This window comes from Battus philenor, unplaced genomic scaffold, assembly GCF_028537555.1.
Source record: "Battus philenor isolate CCGP_79_NKW_IND1 unplaced genomic scaffold, ilBatPhil1.0.hap1 SCAF_20, whole genome shotgun sequence".
Classification (NCBI taxonomy): Eukaryota; Metazoa; Arthropoda; class Insecta; order Lepidoptera; family Papilionidae; genus Battus; species Battus philenor.
This window is the reverse complement of record NW_027181683.1, coordinates 1,075,113-1,094,170: the sequence shown is the minus strand read 5'-3', so window position 1 is coordinate 1,094,170 and position 19,058 is coordinate 1,075,113. Positions and strand designations below refer to the sequence as shown.

The 19,058-nt window shown below is 32.4% G+C and overlaps 1 protein-coding gene across 1 annotated transcript in view; it reads left to right on the top strand.

Moving 5' to 3' along the window:
• Positions 1-12,147: 12,147 nt before the first annotated feature.
• Positions 12,148-19,058, top strand: part of swm (Zinc finger protein swm) — a 32,860-nt gene continuing 25,949 nt past the window's right edge. Inside the window, exons 1-2 of the mRNA XM_068765741.1 lie at positions 12,148-12,343; positions 18,234-18,352. Coding sequence (XP_068621842.1) covers positions 12,285-12,343; positions 18,234-18,352 — 178 coding nt within the window. The 5' untranslated portion in view covers positions 12,148-12,284. The remainder of the gene's footprint in view (positions 12,344-18,233; positions 18,353-19,058) is intronic.

Here is a 19,058-nt window from a genome sequence, read left to right as displayed (position 1 = left end):
AAACGCGCTGCGCAGTAGAGCGCTTTTTGCGCTCAGTTCTAGAATTATCGTACGATCCCAATGATCTCTCGTTGATTATGTCCGAATGTACGTACTATTGGAAGACTTTTCGTCGAAAGAGGTCGGCAACGTTTTTGATGTAAAGAATGAAATACTAAATTAAAAATTAATGGCGGGCGCTTAATATTCCTTGACCTTACAAATAAAATAATATAATATTCATATTTATAAATTATTAATTTAATCATAGAATAAGGTTATATTATAGGTTATATTATCTTAAATAAAAACAGAAGAATGTTTATAAGTATATTAAAGATGGTGACAAAAGCAATGACATTTTTTTATATAAAATTATTTTTATGGAATATTTGGGTTGCTATAACATTTGCAATTTTTTCATAATTGATCATATAAGACGTTTTGAATTTCTTATCTAAATTAACAATAGTTTTAGTGCGCACTAAAATTTATTGTAGGGTGTCGTGGCGCCGCGCTGGCGTCCTCTGAAATAGCTTCTTTTTTACTATTATTTTATATATATTACACATATTTTTTAAATTAAATTAGTTTTCTTTTGTTATAACTATATAAGACATGACAAACGGTCGTTATAAACATGTAAGATAATTTCTAAAGAAATATGTATTACGTATTTTTTAACTATTGATCTCATTGTATATTGATTGCATATATTTAATTGTTTGTCTAACACAGTGATTCCCAAAGTGGTCTATATCGACCCCTAGGGATCTATGACAACCTGCAAGGGGTCTACGTCAACGAAAAAAAATTTGGGGCGTCCATGAAATGAAAATGGGGGTCCACAGACTGGACATCATTAGCCGAGGAGATTTAAGATTAACCCTTACAAAATTGACGCCAAATGTTGATAATTTATTATTAAAGCATCAGGTTCATCCTTCTCACTAAAAATATTGACTTATTGCTTATGTTATCTTATTTATAGTTTATTTTATGTTTATTTAATGTTACGTATATTTTACGTAACAGATACAAAATTTTAATTTGAGTAGTTTTATTTTAAATTCAATTAATAAATGTATAAATTAACATGTGTTTTTACTTTAGGTTTTTAATACTAAACTTCACTACAGTTAGAAATTTACAGGAAATCAATATCAGGTAAGTAGGGGGTCTACCCAACACGGAAAAACATGGCAGGGGGTCTACGACACAAAAAAGTTTGGGGAACTCTGGTCTATCACGTAATGCCAGAATATCAGAACAGTCTTTAAGTCAATCTGTTTAATATGTATATAAAGATACTTTCATTGATACACCGACGGACTACTACATTGGTTACTTTAGAAGATTTTCTAAAATAACATGCGAAATATCTTTGACTGGTTTTACCGGTTTTGAACTAACGTCATTAAAAAATAATCAGATTACTTTTTTTTGCAAACTGACATTATGTCTTAACGTAAATATATAAAGTTCCAAATTGAACTGTCATTGAATTATTAAGACTATTTAAATTAAAAACGAAAGTGTATAAAATTTCGGAAAGGTTTTTGAACGATGCCGAGGATAATGTGAAATAAATATTGTCACTGCATTTATATAGTATTAGAAATTGCCGCGTTTTACTGTCGATTTGTTTTATTTCATCGTCATCATGGGGTCCGTAGTTTGTCGCCTGTTGGAATAGGCTTTAAATATATATTTTTTTCAACTTATTTATCTAAATTGAGGTAAGAGCAAACAACAAAAAAAAAGTAAACAGCTGAGAGCATAATCTTGGAATCTATCAGTTCGCCACTTAGTTTCGCAACAGAGATATGCTACAGGCATAAAAACAATGAGTGTTATTCTGCCGTCATAAGAAGAAAGGCCGTAACTAATACCATACTGTAAGCTATACCTGCTTATAAAAGAGTTTGTTGGAATATGATAAAACTTTATGTTACGACGGCAACGTTAATAGTTATAGACGCGGGGGTCAGGCCTAGAGGGCGCCAGGGTTTCATTGACCACGGGCGCTACACGAGCTAGAGACGCCCCTGGGATATTATATACAGGATGATTGGTTATGGGTTTAAAAGATTTAATGGGATAATGTATAGATCATTTGCATTCTTAATATATGGTATACTATTTCGAAAAATCAATGATTTCAGAAATAATAATTAAAGTAATGATAATATAGTAACAAAAAGATTTTTCAAAATTCGAATTACTATATATAAAAATTAAATTTTATTTACTATCAGTTTGTCACTGTAGAATTAACTGCTAGATGTTATTTTCCTGTGATATTTTATAATTATCTCTTTATACATGATGTTTGATAATAGGTGTAAAAGCATAGAAGCATTTTGTTGACATTTGACCTATAGATTCACGCATTAAAAGCATTTATATTTATAATCAATCATCCTGTATATGAAAAGAATAATGAAATACAGATGCAGCATGAAATGTTTGTCACACCTTCGTGTAGAGCAGTGATTCCCAATGTGGTCTATATCAACCCATGGGGTCTATGACAACCTGCAAGGGGTCTACGTCAGTGGAAAAAAATTTGGGGGTCCATGAAATGAAAATGGGGGTCCACGATAGTGGATCTCAACACATACACTGATAGTACCTATTTACTTACATCATTCTATCTTATAATATCAAAACAGTTACATTATTTATAAAAGTACAAATGAAGTAAAAAAAATTATTGCTTATGTTATTTTATTTATAGTTTATTTTATGTTTATTTAATGTTACGTATATTTTACATAATAGATACAATATTTTATTTTGAGAATTATTAATTTAAATTCAATTAATAAATGTATAAATTAACATGTGTTTTTACTTTAAATTTTTAACACTAAACTTCACTACAGTTAGAAATTTACAGAAAATCAATATCAGGTAAGTGGGGGATCCACCCAACACGGAAAAACATGGCAAGGGGTCTACGACACAAAAAAGTTTGGGAAACTCTGGTATAGACGGTCTTGAATACGACATTAGGAATACACTGAACTTTTTACTTCTTCACTGGAGTAGTGACAAACAATGGCCCCCGAAATGGGAGTTTATTCACTCAAGACTCGTTTTACACCCATCTTAATTTTTATTACATTCACTATTAGGATCATTTAAAGCTGTTTTACCTTTTTTATACCATTACCCACTTTTGCCTTTCTAAAATTCTTATGCCTCCCTATATAATAAATATAATTTTTATATTGAAGCGAAAGGGTTAAAAAAATCGAGTGTAGTCAACTTTCGAATTGACACCTATAATAATCAAATTGCCCACCTGTGGAGTGTGGGCCCTACGAAGTGAAGCACATATTTAAAATGACCACTCGTATACATTATGAAAATAATCAATTTTTGTAAGTGTTCCATAGAACTGAAGCACGACTCCTTTGGTATATATAAATGAATTGTTCTAATTAAAAAAATAGCTTAATCATCAAAAAATATTACAAATCCCGTTTAGTTACTTGCTTTATAGTTCCCAGTTGTTGGAGAGTGTGTGGACTATATAAACGGATTAACCGATAAATTTATGTCCTTGTAAATATATATATATATATATATATATATATATGTATATATAAGTGTACTTATCTGCAAGATATATTTTTTCTAAAGTATAAATAAATGTCATGCATTTAAGGGTTAATTAAATATAAGTAATGTCGGTAATTCAATTATAATTTTACAAAATTAGTTAACAGTAATATATTACGTAATAATAGACTAACAGAACATACAAATAACCAAAACTGCAACGCGCCACAAACTGTCAAAAATAAAATGTATAAAAAAAAAATTAAAATATTAAGAGGTTTTATATGACTCTGTGAGTCGCTAACAAATTTGAAATGACGTAAAATTAATGTTAAATGGATCGTCTATTTAAAATTGAGATTATGTTGTTTCAAATTTATAAATAAATAATCTTATATAATAAAGAAATTTAAAATAAATCATGTAATAATTTTAAGGAAGGCAGTTTTATTTTTCTTAAATGGCAACACTACTCGACCCCGTCACTCTTTTGTGACAGCTTCTGGTAAAAGGATTTAGAGTGGTGGGGTTGAAACGGCGTTTTGATTATTGAGCCGGGAGCTCGGTCACTCGTTCGATAACCATCGAAGTGATAGGTTGTCTAGTGGAAACTATGCTAGTTGGTCTATAAGAGTATTAAAGGTTGAATAAAAGTATTTACTGTACTGGGAAATGGTGTTTTTCTGATATACATATGACCCAGTCAGTTGATAACAGATATGAAATAACATAAACTTAATTTTAAATAGACGATTATAGATAAATGATCTTATATAATAAAGAGATTAAAAACGAGTTATTCTTTCATAATATTTATCAATTCTAAAATAATCATTTGTAACAACTTTGCTTTCTTAAAAGTTACATTTGATTACGTACTTCCATTGTTTCGGGTTATATAATTTTATTCAAGGTTACAGTACACTTCGTATATACTATTTTGAATGATTTTTATCATTTTATTTTGCCATGTTATGTCAGTTTCATCACCAAAAAAAATACATTTTATTTTATCGTGTTTTCCATATAATTATACGGACTACTGTTTAACAATTTCAATGACAAAATTGATATCTAGGGTTGCCAGTTTTTTTGTATTTCTTTGCATGTTTCACAAGCAGTTGTATCCCAGCGTTAGAGGACAGAGAATTGTGATCGTAGGTCGCGGGCTTGATTCCCGGGCTACAATTTTATATAAAACTTTGTGCATTAATTATATAAGCATTGCATTATCACAAATAAGTTTCCAAATAGGCAGCGATATACGTGGTAACATAATAAGACACTGCGATCGCCAATCCCCCTACCAGGCCAGGCGATTATGATACAAAAGTTAAGATAAAAGATAACCAGGGGCGGCTCTAGTTCGTGTAGCGCTCGTACAGTGAAAACATGGCACCCCTAGGCCTATCCCCCCTCCTCTCACGGCTATAACTATTAATTTTGCAGTCGTAATAAGAAAGTTTTTTCATATTCCAACAAGCTATTTTATAAGTAGGTTATAGCTTACAGTATGGAATTAGTTACGGCCTTTCTTCTTATGACGGCAGAATAACACTCATTGTTTTTATGCCTGTAGCACATGTCTCTTGCAAAACTAAGGGCGAACCGCGATAGTTCATGTTTCGTCTTGTGTTTTAACTGTTATGGATTCCAAATTCAAATGTAATATTTTTTAATTATATATTTAAGGCCAGATAAAGTATAACGATCTGCTTTTTGCTGTTGTCTATTAAAAAAAAATAATCTCGGACGTAATTCTCCCATGGCGAGAATTACTTCCATCTATAACAATTGGCATAGGCAGCTAAACCTTGATATTTTCCATGGCCGTAATATGTTTTTCAGAAAAAAAAAACTACAGGCATTGTTATATTTCTTTTGTTTATTTACTACAGCTGTTAGTTTAATAATTGTTTTTACCCTTGTTATAGATAACAGATCACTATATAGATAATAGTACGTGAACTAAACAAGAGGTAAAGTATGTTATATGTTAACATGTGGACCCATTTTATCAAAATTAAAAAGCAATATTTAGAACTGGCAGTGTACGGGCCAGTGGCGTACCTAGGGGGGGGCGGTGGGTGCGGTCCGCACCGGGCGGCACTTACCTTGGGGCGGCATTTTTTAAATTTACTTATAGTTGTAAAAAGCAACATATTCATTTCATATTTATTTTCTTTCTTGAATAATAAATTAAAATTCTGTTCCCAACATTGTAATTTTGTTAAGAATTTTTTTTAACAATTTCAATCAGTGTCGGTTGTTGCGAAAGAAGCTTCTCAAAATTGAAGTTGATAAAAAATTATCTTCGTTCTACAATGAGTCAATTAAGACCAAAAACTCTTGCAATATTGCCAATAGAACAAGAAATTACAAATAATTTTAATTTTGAGAGCATTATACACGATTTTTCTAGTATGAAAGCTAGAAAGAAGAGTAGATATTATATAAATATGTTTACGAGTGCATACACATATGTCTAAAAAAATTTACTCTGTGTATTAATTAATATTGATTAAATAACTTAATAATTTATTTATGTGTATTAATTTATAAAAAACCACCATTTGATTGACTTATAATAGAAGGGGCGGCAAACTGGAGATCGCCCCGGGCGGCAAAAGTCCTTGGTACACCACTGGTACGGGCACATGGCTTGTGCAACCAGCTGTGGTTAAGACTGAAAGGTTCTCATGAGGAATCCTTCCTCAACAATAGAGTTCTAAATTAGGCTCAATATGAATCGCGTCTCAACATTTAATGTGTTTGAAGTTGTGCTGCTAGCTGACAGGAGGCCCGGGGACTATAAATTTACGCTGGGTGATCATATCACAGTTACATCGAAGATGCACGAAGAGACTACACCCGTGTAGGTGTGTAGTGTAGTGAATGAGGTGTAGTTTAAGATAAGTTAAGGGAGGGCTACTCGCGACATGGGTCTCTCCAGACCGCCCTCGCTTGAACGCAGGATAGGCGGTGATGAATGTTCAGTGCATCGTGCTCGATGGAGACTTGATGTGAGGCGCTCCTCAACATGAGTCTCAAGTTTCATCATTCGGAAACTTCCTTTTTAAAAACTATGTAAAATAATCAGGGGCTGCTTAACCTATAGTGCAGGGTGTGCAATGCACACGGGCGCTGCCGTCCCAGAGAGCGCCGCGGCGCCATAGCTAAGAGCATCGTCTTGGAATCTATCGCGGTTCGCCGCTAAGTTTTGCAACAAAGATGTGCTACAGGCATAAAAACAAGTAGTGTTATTCTGCCGTCATAAGAAGAAAGACCGTAACAAATACCGTACTGTAAGCTATACCTACTTATAAAACAGCTTGTTAGACTATGAAGAATATTTCTTGCTACGACGGCAAAGTTAATAGTTATAGCTGCGGGGGGTGGGGGGTGGTCAGGCGTAGGGGGCGCCAGGGTTTCATTGCACCCGGGCGCTACACGAGCTAGAGCCGCCCGTGTGTTGAAATAATTAGACTTTTCATTTACCGCAATAACCTTTACCCACTGAGGTACGATCGTTTAAATTTATTTTCAACGGAAGAATAAGCTATTGTGCTTCCAGAAGAACTCACTGGGTGTGGCGTCCTTACAACGGGGAGAATATCCCAAAACATAGAAACAGTCTGTACCTGAATCACACCCAAGATAAATAAGTTCTCATAAACCAAGGCTAAGGTACAGGGGGAGGTTCAAGAACACATCCACAAGGCACAGCTAAAGAGCGAGGTGGTCATCGTTGTTCTAACACAGGGCTTCTTAAACTATGGGTCGCGACCCCAAATGGGTCGCGTAGCGAAATGCGGGGGCCGAGAGATTTTAAAGTCAAATATTAAATTTTTGTATTCCACTTTATAACATCACTAGAGTTGGCGGAATACAGTTGACTTGCAGCGTCTAGACACGCGCATTTGTTGAAAGTTTTAAACTAATATAAATACGATTTTATAATTTTTTGTGCATTTTTTAAATTTTAGATTTTAGTATGTTACAAAACGAATTCGACAACTATGATTTTCAAATGTATATGTATATTATTACCAAATAAATAAATCATCAAAATATATTAATTTATTTTCCTTTTATATTTATATGGGGTCGTCAAGAAACTCACAATCATAAATGGGGTCGTGAATGACAAAAGTTTAAGAAGCCCTGTTCTAACAACAGACACCCTCGGGCTGTATGGCAGTGTCCAGCGGTGGTAGCAATATCACGTCACACACGTGCGTGTATACACGGACGAGACTCAAGATGCGATCGTAAGATTCATCGACGTGAATACGGCACAGACACTGGCGCACCACCTGAGAATGCCAATATGAATATTTAATGGAATCAGGCATTACCTTGCAGAAGGCATTATTTAGCCACTTCCGCACAAGCAGTGGTAGTCGTACAACAAAGTGCACCGCCCGCCAGCCCGCTGATAAATGCGTATGCGGCAAACAATGCGAATCACACAACTGCCACCGCCAAATCACTCAACACGTGTTTCACCCCTCCACGGGACATCTTCAGGAGTTATGTTACACCGATTAGTGCCAAACACAGAGTTTATGTTCACGACTACCACTGCATGTGCGGAAGTGGCTAAATATTGGTCCTTTTCTTACTGCCAATATGGAGTAGGGATGAGGAAGTGGTCGCACGAAATGTAATTGTCAACAAGACATGAGTAATTTAAGAACCTAAGATTTATGTTAGTAAATAGTTTAAGAGACTCGATAAACACTGTTACATGCAGTAAATTGGAAAAAAAATCAGAAGTTTTAAATGTTATTGTTATAACAAAGGCGCTTACCCTGTCTGTGGAACATAGAAAAAAAAGTGTAAAATATGTGATACCGTCTAGAAATTTTATAGCAAAATAACTAATTCATAATTAACAGATTAAAGTGAAATTTAACAAAAAATGTATCTCACGAAATATATATAACAATGAGAATATTAGAATTCAAGAAAAACATACAAATAAAACATTATTAACAAATGATTGCCGTGAGAAATAATTGTAATACATAACGTTTTTTTTTTAATCAGGAAATGAATGAATAGATTAATGCGTAAATAATTGTAATTCATTATGTAAATGTAGAAAAAATTGTTTATGGTTTTAATCAATTTATGTATTTGTGGGATTCTTACTAGGTTAGATCTTTGAAGTAATGACAAGTCCGAAGTAGAAGCGCGTATATTGTATTTGACGTACGTTATGTTACTAGCCGGGTCAGGCCTTGTACAGCTTCATCGATATTGAACCCCTGGAAACTGGAGATCAAGGGAGAGGAACTATAGCAGTGCAGGTGTTTATTGTGGGCCGACACGGGCCGACCCTGTCCCTTGAATACTAAAGATAAAGAGAAATAAATTTTTAATTCAAATAAATATATACCCGAATATATAACGTGCATAACACAATACTGAGGGAACGAGAGGTGACAACAGTACAATCTGCAAGAACAGAAAATACAATAATTAATTTTAATATATAGCAATACGAAGGGTATATATTATTTCCGAAACCATTGATTTATAATGGAATCAGGCGTTACCTCGCGGAAGTCCATCCTAAGTAAGAGAAGGACCAATATTTAGCCACGTCCGCACATGCAGTTGTAGTCGTGCAACAAAGAGCACCGCTTGACTCAGAGTGTCAGACTCTGTGTTTGGCACTAATCTGTGTAACATAACTCCTGAAGATGCCCCGTGGAGGGGTGAAACACATGTTAAGTAATTTAACGGTGGCAGTTGTGTAATTCGCATTGTTTGCGCATACGCATTTATCAGCGGGCTGGCGGGCGGTGCACTTTGCTGCACGACTACCACTGCATGTGCGGAAGTGGCTAAATATTGGTCCTTTTCTTACATAGATTTTTGTATAAATTTTACCATAAGTTTATTTACAGCAAATTAGGTTTGCTAATATAACTCTAATTGGCAGCGTTCGGATATCTCTGAAACATCTAATTCAAAATACGTCAACTTTTGACTGACGAAGATTTTGATCACTTTGTGATGCCGGTGATGACTTAGGGATAGGGGACGTGATCGTTAATGATGGAACTTATAGGAGTGCTGATGATCATAAAGAGAGTATTGGAAAGGGCTATGATTGGCTTCGTTGCGAGATTGAATAAGAAGTTAGGAGAAGACGCCGAAGAAACAAGATCACCGACGTAGGTTTGAGAATTGCTCGACTCAAGTGGAAATGCGCGGGCGCAATCGTTCGTGCAACCTACGACAAGTGTAAACTACTTCCCCGCGACTGTGACCATATCGATGGTTGTCGAAAATTTCGGCCACAACGACGGTATATATCATGTAGTCGTTGCTTCTGCCTACAGACGTCCATTTCAAGGCGTAGTCTTGCTTCAAAGATATCTAAGGGATATACCATAATAAAACCTTTGGTAGGCCGGTTGGCGATCGCAGTGTGGTATTATGGTACGCAGAGGACGCCACAGATAACTTAAAAATTAAATTAAAATTAAAGATTCCAATAAACAATCCAAAAACATGTAAATATCGTTCTATTTTTCTTTATAAAAATAGTTTTTAAATTCAGAACTCAAGTTCAGTCAGCGTTTATGTCAAATTCAATTTTTTTTCTTTTTTTTTAATGTATGCTGTTTTGTTCGACTTTTTGCCGCGTAAAATATTAAAAAAATTTTAATTAGTAATTTTTTAAGTCATAAAAGACGGAAAGGTCGATCGTTTGATAGTAATTGTTACGGACTGCCGATATTAACGTTATATTACAGAAGGTTTTGTTGTCCAAAGTTCTCTTTATTATCTGTGCTTATTAAAATTACGAAATCTGTCAGTTCATTTAAAACACTAGAGAAATAATGAGTAAACCTTTAAATTTTCACATAAAATACTATTAGTATAATATTAAAATTACTATATGTAATATTGAAATAAAGATTTAATGATATTTATTTTCAGCCACCATAAATTCTGTAATACACAAATTCTTTTTTTTTTTTTTAAAAATCGACGCTTATTTTTCCATATGTAGGTACGGTTGTCAGTGTTGTACGGAATCCAATGGAATGAGCGCTTGTTGATATAATGGCTCCCGGATTCGGCGTCACGCTCATACCTCTGCCTTCCATACACTAAGCTAAACGGGTATTATCGACAAGTGACTTGGGTGTCGAGGTTCTCTCGCGTCTCCCCTTGTGCTTAGTCACACCACAGAGTGTTCACCAGCTCGGCGGCCTCCTAATCCGTTATATGTAATCCCAAAAACTCGAGCCGATGCTCCCCTGGTAGCTTTCGTGCTTCGCTACTTTAAAAGAGTACGCAGAATCTGCAAATGCATGGGCAGCAGTGAGTCTGATAAAAAAAAAACAAGCATTACATAATTACGTTTCGTATGAAACAATTATGGAGTTTACTCCAAACAACAGTATATTTAGAACAGGGGACCTCTATTTTGTCTATGGTTCTCGACTTTTTAAATATATAATTGAATACCATAATTAACAGAATGTAAAATTACTAATAAATTGTGAGGTAAATTTTAATTACTAATTAAATGAAACTAAACAAAACACATAATTACATCAATATTTTATTTAATGAACCTCATTATCATTATTGAAGTTGTTGTTTACAATGTAATTATTTATTCATAGAAACATCAGACCCGTTAATTATTCATCATTTTGATTTGAAAGGTTATAAACTATTTATTTATTTTATTACTAGGTACAGTTAAGCTAATTTAAAGTTTGTGACGCACATGAAGATAAAATATACGGTGTGAAGGTTCACTGCTTTTTATATTTTATCACTAAAGAATATAATAGATATAAGTAATATATGTAAGTATATTAAACAGTTCTTCCACCACCACGCAGTTCCAAAATTCACCTGATCATTTTAACTAGCGGAAGTATTACTATCTAAAAATTTGTCTCTACATGTGTCTCATAAATTATAAAAATTTCAGCAGTTGTTTTGGTTCAACGACCTCTACAATCTGTTTGTGTATCCCAATAAAACATTATTTTTGAACACTTTGCTTCAGTAATTTTAGTTCTATAGGATTGCATACAGTGAAATTGTTTTATATAATCAAGTTTTGTATATGTTATATATATTGATTTCTCTTAACAATTGCTCTAAGAAATACGTTTCTCAAAAAAAATATTGTTTGAAACACTATCTGTGAAATTTTCTTTTGAATTAATATTTACAGTGAAAAGTTATTTTTGTTTAAGAATATGCACCATCAGTTATATTTTTCAATAAATGTTTGTAATTTTATGTCTTTCATAGTTGTTATTTAGTTATAATTTGTGTATTTTATGGTTTTAACTCTGTCCGGCGAATATAGTATAAATTATTATTTAAGATTTCTCTGTTTTTAAAATTTCAAAATATTTTTTATAAATAACATGACAAACAAACTTCGTTTTTTTGTCTATATAAATATTATTAAATGTTAAATTATTTTCATATGGTTTATTTTTTAGCTATGTGTTTTTACCTAACTAGGTTAATACGCATGGCAACATTATTCATAGACAGCATATCTGTCTTGACAATTCACATCGCGTTTCACGTAGCAAAAAAATAGTCTAGAAAAAAGAAGCGAAGTGTATCATTACGTATAAGAGTTGAGACAGTATTTATTGCGAATTGTTATATTTATTGTACTACAATTGTATTTGATGGATAATTGTGCATAACTATAATACAGTGTCAACGAAATGATTATTGAAAACCCTGACGCTTTCAAATCATGGTTGACGTCCATATTGGAACCTCTGTGAGTACTTTGAAGCCATCTTTATCAATAATCCAACAACTTAATGTGGTGATACAACCATTGTAGTGTTCTATTTTATTAATTGTACACAATAATGTTTCGAAATTTAAAAAATAAATAAGACGTGTGTAGAAATTTGCAGGTGTCAAATTACAGTTTCGTAACAAGTATTATCTCAATTTGTGTCCGGACATAAGATCGACACTTTACACCGAAAGACATTTGGTCGACTCAAAAATAAAGAAGTGATTTTTTGCGACACATATCGCGAAATCTTTATATAGTTTACAATACTTAAACATTTTATCATATATTAATTATCTTATCTTACAATTTTATTACAAATATATTTATTTACAAAAATGAACATGTCGTTTCGGTCTTGTGTCTGTCGGCTAGTTTCCGTTGTACATTTTCTCTCGGTTAATACTGCAATGGCACAAATATCTTTAACTTTATGCAAAAACTTACGATTACTTCTATAATTAATTATAATGTTGAAGTTCATTTACTAAAAACGTATTTAATCATATGAATAACAAAAATTTGTTTTCTAAAAAATCTTAAAACTCATTAAAAATTAGTAAGAAACTTCTTTCAATAACCATTTAAACTTAAATGTGTATTATATATTTTTTAAAATATACATAACATTGTATATAATAAAACTGGAAATTCTCCACAATTCAGTTTGTTGGTTAATATCATCACTGAGAAATGTATATATACACAATTAAATATCTTTTTCCTTGATCACCCCTTGACTCAAGAGTGACCACAGAATTCATAAATCTTTCTTAAAAAAATTTCTATCCATACAAAGTTCTAATTGATAAATATAACAATTTCCTTTTGTCAACAAAAAAGGAGCTGTCTTTTTGCATTAATCTTAAAAGACCATGTTTTTTTACTTGCTCAATAATGTGGCCTTTTCTCAAGTTAAAAAAGCAATACCATTAATTATTTATGCTTCAAAGCAGTGGTAACCCAGTGGTAAGGACTTAGAAATGGGATTGTAGATTACAAGTTTGATTACCAGGATACAATCTTATATAATTCATACTTCATGCATTATATAGGTTTGCAACTGTTGAAAGTTCTTGTTCACTAGTTATAATGGATAGGCAAAAACATCTTTTGTATACTAATATACCATGCTGCGGTCTCTAACCTTTGTGCATGGCAATTATGGTATATCTTCCCATAAATATCTTTCGAGGTCTTGCAGTGGGCATCTATGTGCTGAAAGAACGATGACATTCACCATTAAAAATAGACTTTACAGTGTTGTGTATCAAAATGTGTTACAATAAACACTATTCTAATTAACTTTGCTTATTAAGGTTGAAGTTAATTATTCATTGATAAGACTGGATATCTGTGGGGTAAGCTGAATATAAGTATGTTATTATTAACTTACCTGGACCGCTGTCTGTTGACATAGTGTTAAAATATATAGAGTATTTACCACCAGTAATTTTATTAATTCCAAAGCGCCAAACTGAATTATATAGTTAGATCAGAGTTCCCCAAACTTTTTTGTGTCGTAGACACATTGCCATGTTTTTCCTTGTTGGGTAGACCCCCTACTTACCTGATATTGATTTTCTGTAAATTTCTAACTGTGGTGAAGTTTAGTGTTAAAAACTTAAAATAAAAAGACATGTTAATTTATACATTTATTAATTGAATTTAAATTAAAACTACTCAATTTAAAATTTTGTATCTACTAAACCAACTAAACCAATCTACCAACATCCTACAACTTACACAATTTTATAAACATATATAATTTTTTTTACTTCATAGGTACTTTTATAAATAATATAAATGTTTTGACATTATAAGATAGTATGATGTAAGTAAATAGGTACTATTAGTGTATGTGTCGAGATCCACTTTAGTGGACCCCCATTTTCAATTCATGGACCCCCAAAATTTTTTTCACTGTCTTAAACCCCTTGCAGGTTTTCATAGACCCCTAGGGGTCAATATAGACCACTTTGGAAATCACTGGGTTTGATAAACCAGGATTAAATTGTCGTTATTATTAAAATTTTACTGTCAATTATTTCATTATGCAGTACAAAAATGCATCAAAGAAGGCCACATGCCATTTTAAAGTTTTTATATAGCTTCTTTAAATTTTTGACTTGGACCACTTGCATAATTATGGGCACATATCAATTTTTGTTGCATTTAAATTATTAATGTAGAAATAAGTAATCATAAGATGTCGGACACATGATATTTTTAAATGTAATTAATTTGGTATAATGTACGGACTATTGTTTAAGTTAGTAATGCTCCTAGCATTAAGAATGGCAGCTCTACACCTCGCTGAAATCTTGCCAGTCCGACCTGGAGTATTGTGAACATCACTAGAAAAATGGTTGAGTTGCCACATGTGTTCGAATTGAAATCTCCATCAGGTCACTCTACATGATTCGACATTTAAAGATGTTCGAAACACTTTGTAGTAGCCTAGTTGATCAGAGATGGAAACTTTTGTAGTTACCCGAATACAGGTGATGTGGCTTCACACCCCTTTACTACCTAATATAAGTAACATAGCAGTCAATATGACAAATGCATTTGTCTTGTTTATGTATTAGCAACCTAACATTATGTATTACTATTAAAAGTTACTTGTACTAAACTAAATTCTAATTTGTGGTCTTGGAGATCATTACGAAACTTATTAGGTACAATAGTAGGCTTTAGACTTATTTAAGTAATTTAATTTTCTGAAAATATTCCAAATTTTATCTATTATGAGAACCGGAAAGTAATGTCATTTCTGTCGACATGTTTTACAGAAAAACTGATTGATTATGAGTTACAGTTCCGGCATTGATTTTGTATATTAGATGGCAAAAGGTTGTTGATAACGAAGGTAAATATATTGTTGATTAGAAAATTAGAAAAATGCAGTCATTTGAATTTAACTTAAGAAAGCGACATTACTTTCCGGTCACTCTAATATTTGATAGGTGTTATCTATAGTGTGATGGCACCCTTATAATTTTAACAATATTTAGTTATCAGTCTGCTAGCCTTTTATCAGTGTATTGTCCATTACTAAATTCAAATTTATAGCTCATTGAAAGATACAGATATATTTAGAAATTTGAGTGTTTAACTCATTCCAAATTGAATAAAAGTAAAGGAAAAGTATAATAATAATACTTGTTATGTGATCATAGCAATTCAATAGGCATAAAAAAGTGTTTACAAGAGTTAGTAGGTGTAAAAAGCAAAAGATTTGTTGGTCTAATAATAGAAAATTGCCTCACAGGTGGAGAATTGCATCAGTAAAATGTCTATTTTCAATAGACCTCCACAGACAATCTATTCTGATATTTATTATCACACATGTTTTGTGAATTCAGGTTTATTCCTGCAACATCTATTCGGAGTGATTAAAAATAGATGTAAAAGCTTTTAGCATGGTGATTGTATAGCTTATTTGTCTGCAAAAAGTTTAAGCTTCATACAATCACCCGCGTTTAAAGTGATCACTCTGAAATATGTATCAATTATTATTTTTTTCTATTCGAATGTAACAGCACATTTCAATACAATGTGTATATGTACATAGAGTAAGCAATAATCTATTTTAATATGCTATGTTATCATTTTGTTACAGTACAGAGTGATAAATATTGCACAATCGACCTTTGGAAAGGTCTCTTATTATTACTTATATTATTGTCTAATCAGCTAATTTTGGCCTCGGCGACATTAGCTGATTGTCTCTTTCCAAAGGTTGATATGCAATATTTATTGCCGGGTACTGTATTCATTGTTTCTAAAACCATTGATTTTTGGTGATACCATATATTAATGGACAGATAATGAGCTATACAACAATCTATTAAAATTTTAGAGACCTATTTTCGATCGTTATTTTAACTACAATTAAGTCTTTTGACTTAAACTTTTATTTAATATTCTTTATTGTACATGATAAGACACATAATATACAGATACAATAATATACAGAAAAGTACATTGGGCGGTCTTATCACACAAGGCAATCTCTTACAGACAACCATAGTAAGGAAAAGATAAAAGTACTTATAAAGGGTAGTTCACATGTACAAAAAAATACATATTCACAAACAAATGAACATAAATATAAATAAACACTCATAGACATACATACTTAAACATACATACATATGTATATAACATATATAAGTAATATATTATATTATAAGTAATAATAAAAATGGTTTAATACATATTATAAATATAATACAATAATAAATAAAAACATCTAACTGACTTCGATCAGTATTGGTTTGATCGCACTTGCCTCAGAAAGAAGCAAGAAGAAAAAGAAATGAACTAAAAGATAGATAATTATAGGTCTAGTAATTGGTTCTTAACCTTTTTCTTGAAAATAGGTAACAGTGTATAAAGCAATTTAAATATAATTGAAACCACCCATGAGTCAACCACTGATTTATAGAAAGTATCAATTAATTCATTACACATTTTCACCGATGACATACCTCACCCATAAAAGTACAGTGCTGTCCAAAATTATTTAGCACAATATTCTATGCAGCATGTTTGTGCTAATTATAATGTCATCATCATCATCATCATTTTAGCTGTAGTTGTCTACTGTTGGACATAGGGCTTTCTCTAAGATTTCCAAATAGACCATAGTTTTATTAATAATATATTTTTAATTGTGGCACATTTTCAAGTATATTGGTCATCTCTGGTGGTCTGATCTACTTAAAATTTCCCACTCATGGTTTATTATTGGAGTTATTGTCGTCTTTCACTGTAAGCCATTGGTATTTCCTAAAAATCCCCATGATGATCAGTCTTAGCTAGACGCATTCAGCGAATTATTCTTATCTTAATCATGTCAGCAGTCCACTTATTGGTGGGCCTACACATGCCGTGTCTACAGGCTTGTGGTCGCAAATAGAGAACCTTTCATGACCCACACACTGTTTGCGAGTACCTAGCTAGATTATATATATTGCACAATTAATGCTTATGATCCTCAGGAATCTACTTATTAGGGGGACTTGAAAGTAATGTGGTTTCTGTCGACATATTTTACAGAAAAACACTTATTTTTCTGTTCCAGCATTAAAAATTTGTATACTAGATGGCTATATAAAGGTTATTGATAAAGAAGGTGAATATGTTGTTGATTAGAAATAAAAACTTGTTAAAAATGCAGTCATATGAATTTAACTTAAGAAAGCGACATTGCTTTCCCTAATATATAAAGTCGTATCTATTGTAAATATTTCAATTTAATTATTGTGCACGTTGTGTCTGCCTTACTTTTTATGAATCTCCTTCCGTAGGCCTACTGGAAGAAATTTCTGGTTAGAAATAAGTAGTGCCTGTTGTGTCAGTTATATTTGTATTGTTACTTTAGTGTTTTTATTGTGTACAATAAACTGTTAAATAAATAAATATATTATATTAGTTTTTATTACAAAATTGTTATTGGTCTAATTGGATACTAATTATTATTATTAACTCATCATAGATATAAATGACATCCCTGAAACAAAGTTACGGTAGTTACATTGATTTCTACATCTGTTACTTCATAAATAACTTTAACATACACTTGACTTGTGACATCACAGTAATTATAGATAAGTTACTTCAACATTGTTGATAATGTTATCTGTTTATAATATGCAATGTTAAATGGTAAACTTACATTTTTAATAGCAATATTTTGTTGCTAGATTTATTTTTAAAAAATTAACTTATTTGTATTACTTAGGTAATACATTTTTTTATTATTTTAAAGGATAAAATTCTATATCTTCCTCACTGATCAAGGCTGTGCAATGTAAGGTTTCTTTTTAAGGAATGTAATAAGTATATTCTTCCTCAGATGCGATGCGGACCCTGCAGCGCTTGCAAAGTATGTGTATGCCCTTGTGAAGAAGGACAAACCCTTGGATGAACTGCGCGAAGGCATGTTGGATCAGCTCGACGTATTCTTGCAGCAAGGTTAGTTCATCTTCATTCCATTACGAGGATTCTAGAGAGTAACTTCTTTCAGAAAATTTTCTGATGCCAAAATTATATATGATCACTAAACTCTATCATCTGCTACATGTTGTGTTTATAATGCTGTGATCAATAAGTAATTTATTTATTCTTTCAAATCAATTACAACCCTTTCAAAGCAATCTCTGGTCGATAAAACGCACTTTTGCCAACGCCTTTTCCAGTCCTAGAATCATTCGCAATAGTCTCTTTCCAGTATAGCCTTCAAGATCTTCGGTTCGGTTTTTATCTCCTCAAACATGTCAAAATGGCGTCACCTCATTGTCCTTTTGAGTTTGCTGAATAGAAGTCGCACGGAGTATAATCAGGCGGATATGGTGGTTGTGGAACGATGTCACTCAAGGTTTTGACAAAAAAGTTGCGAAGAGACTTGCGTTTGAGACATAAAACATCCTTCAAAATGGTTTCGGCTGAGCCAAATGATATGTAATTTTTGACAAACAGACGCTTGGCAAATGTTATACACATTCCTACCAACCTAGGAAAAAACATTGCCTGTCTTCCTAATGCCAGGTATTTTTATGTATATGAAAATTTGACTTTGATTTTTGATCACAGTGGTATATAAATATCGCTATTGTGATGTAATATTTGTCGGTGGTAATAAACCATTGTAATATACCCTCTATAACACGGTACTCTTAAA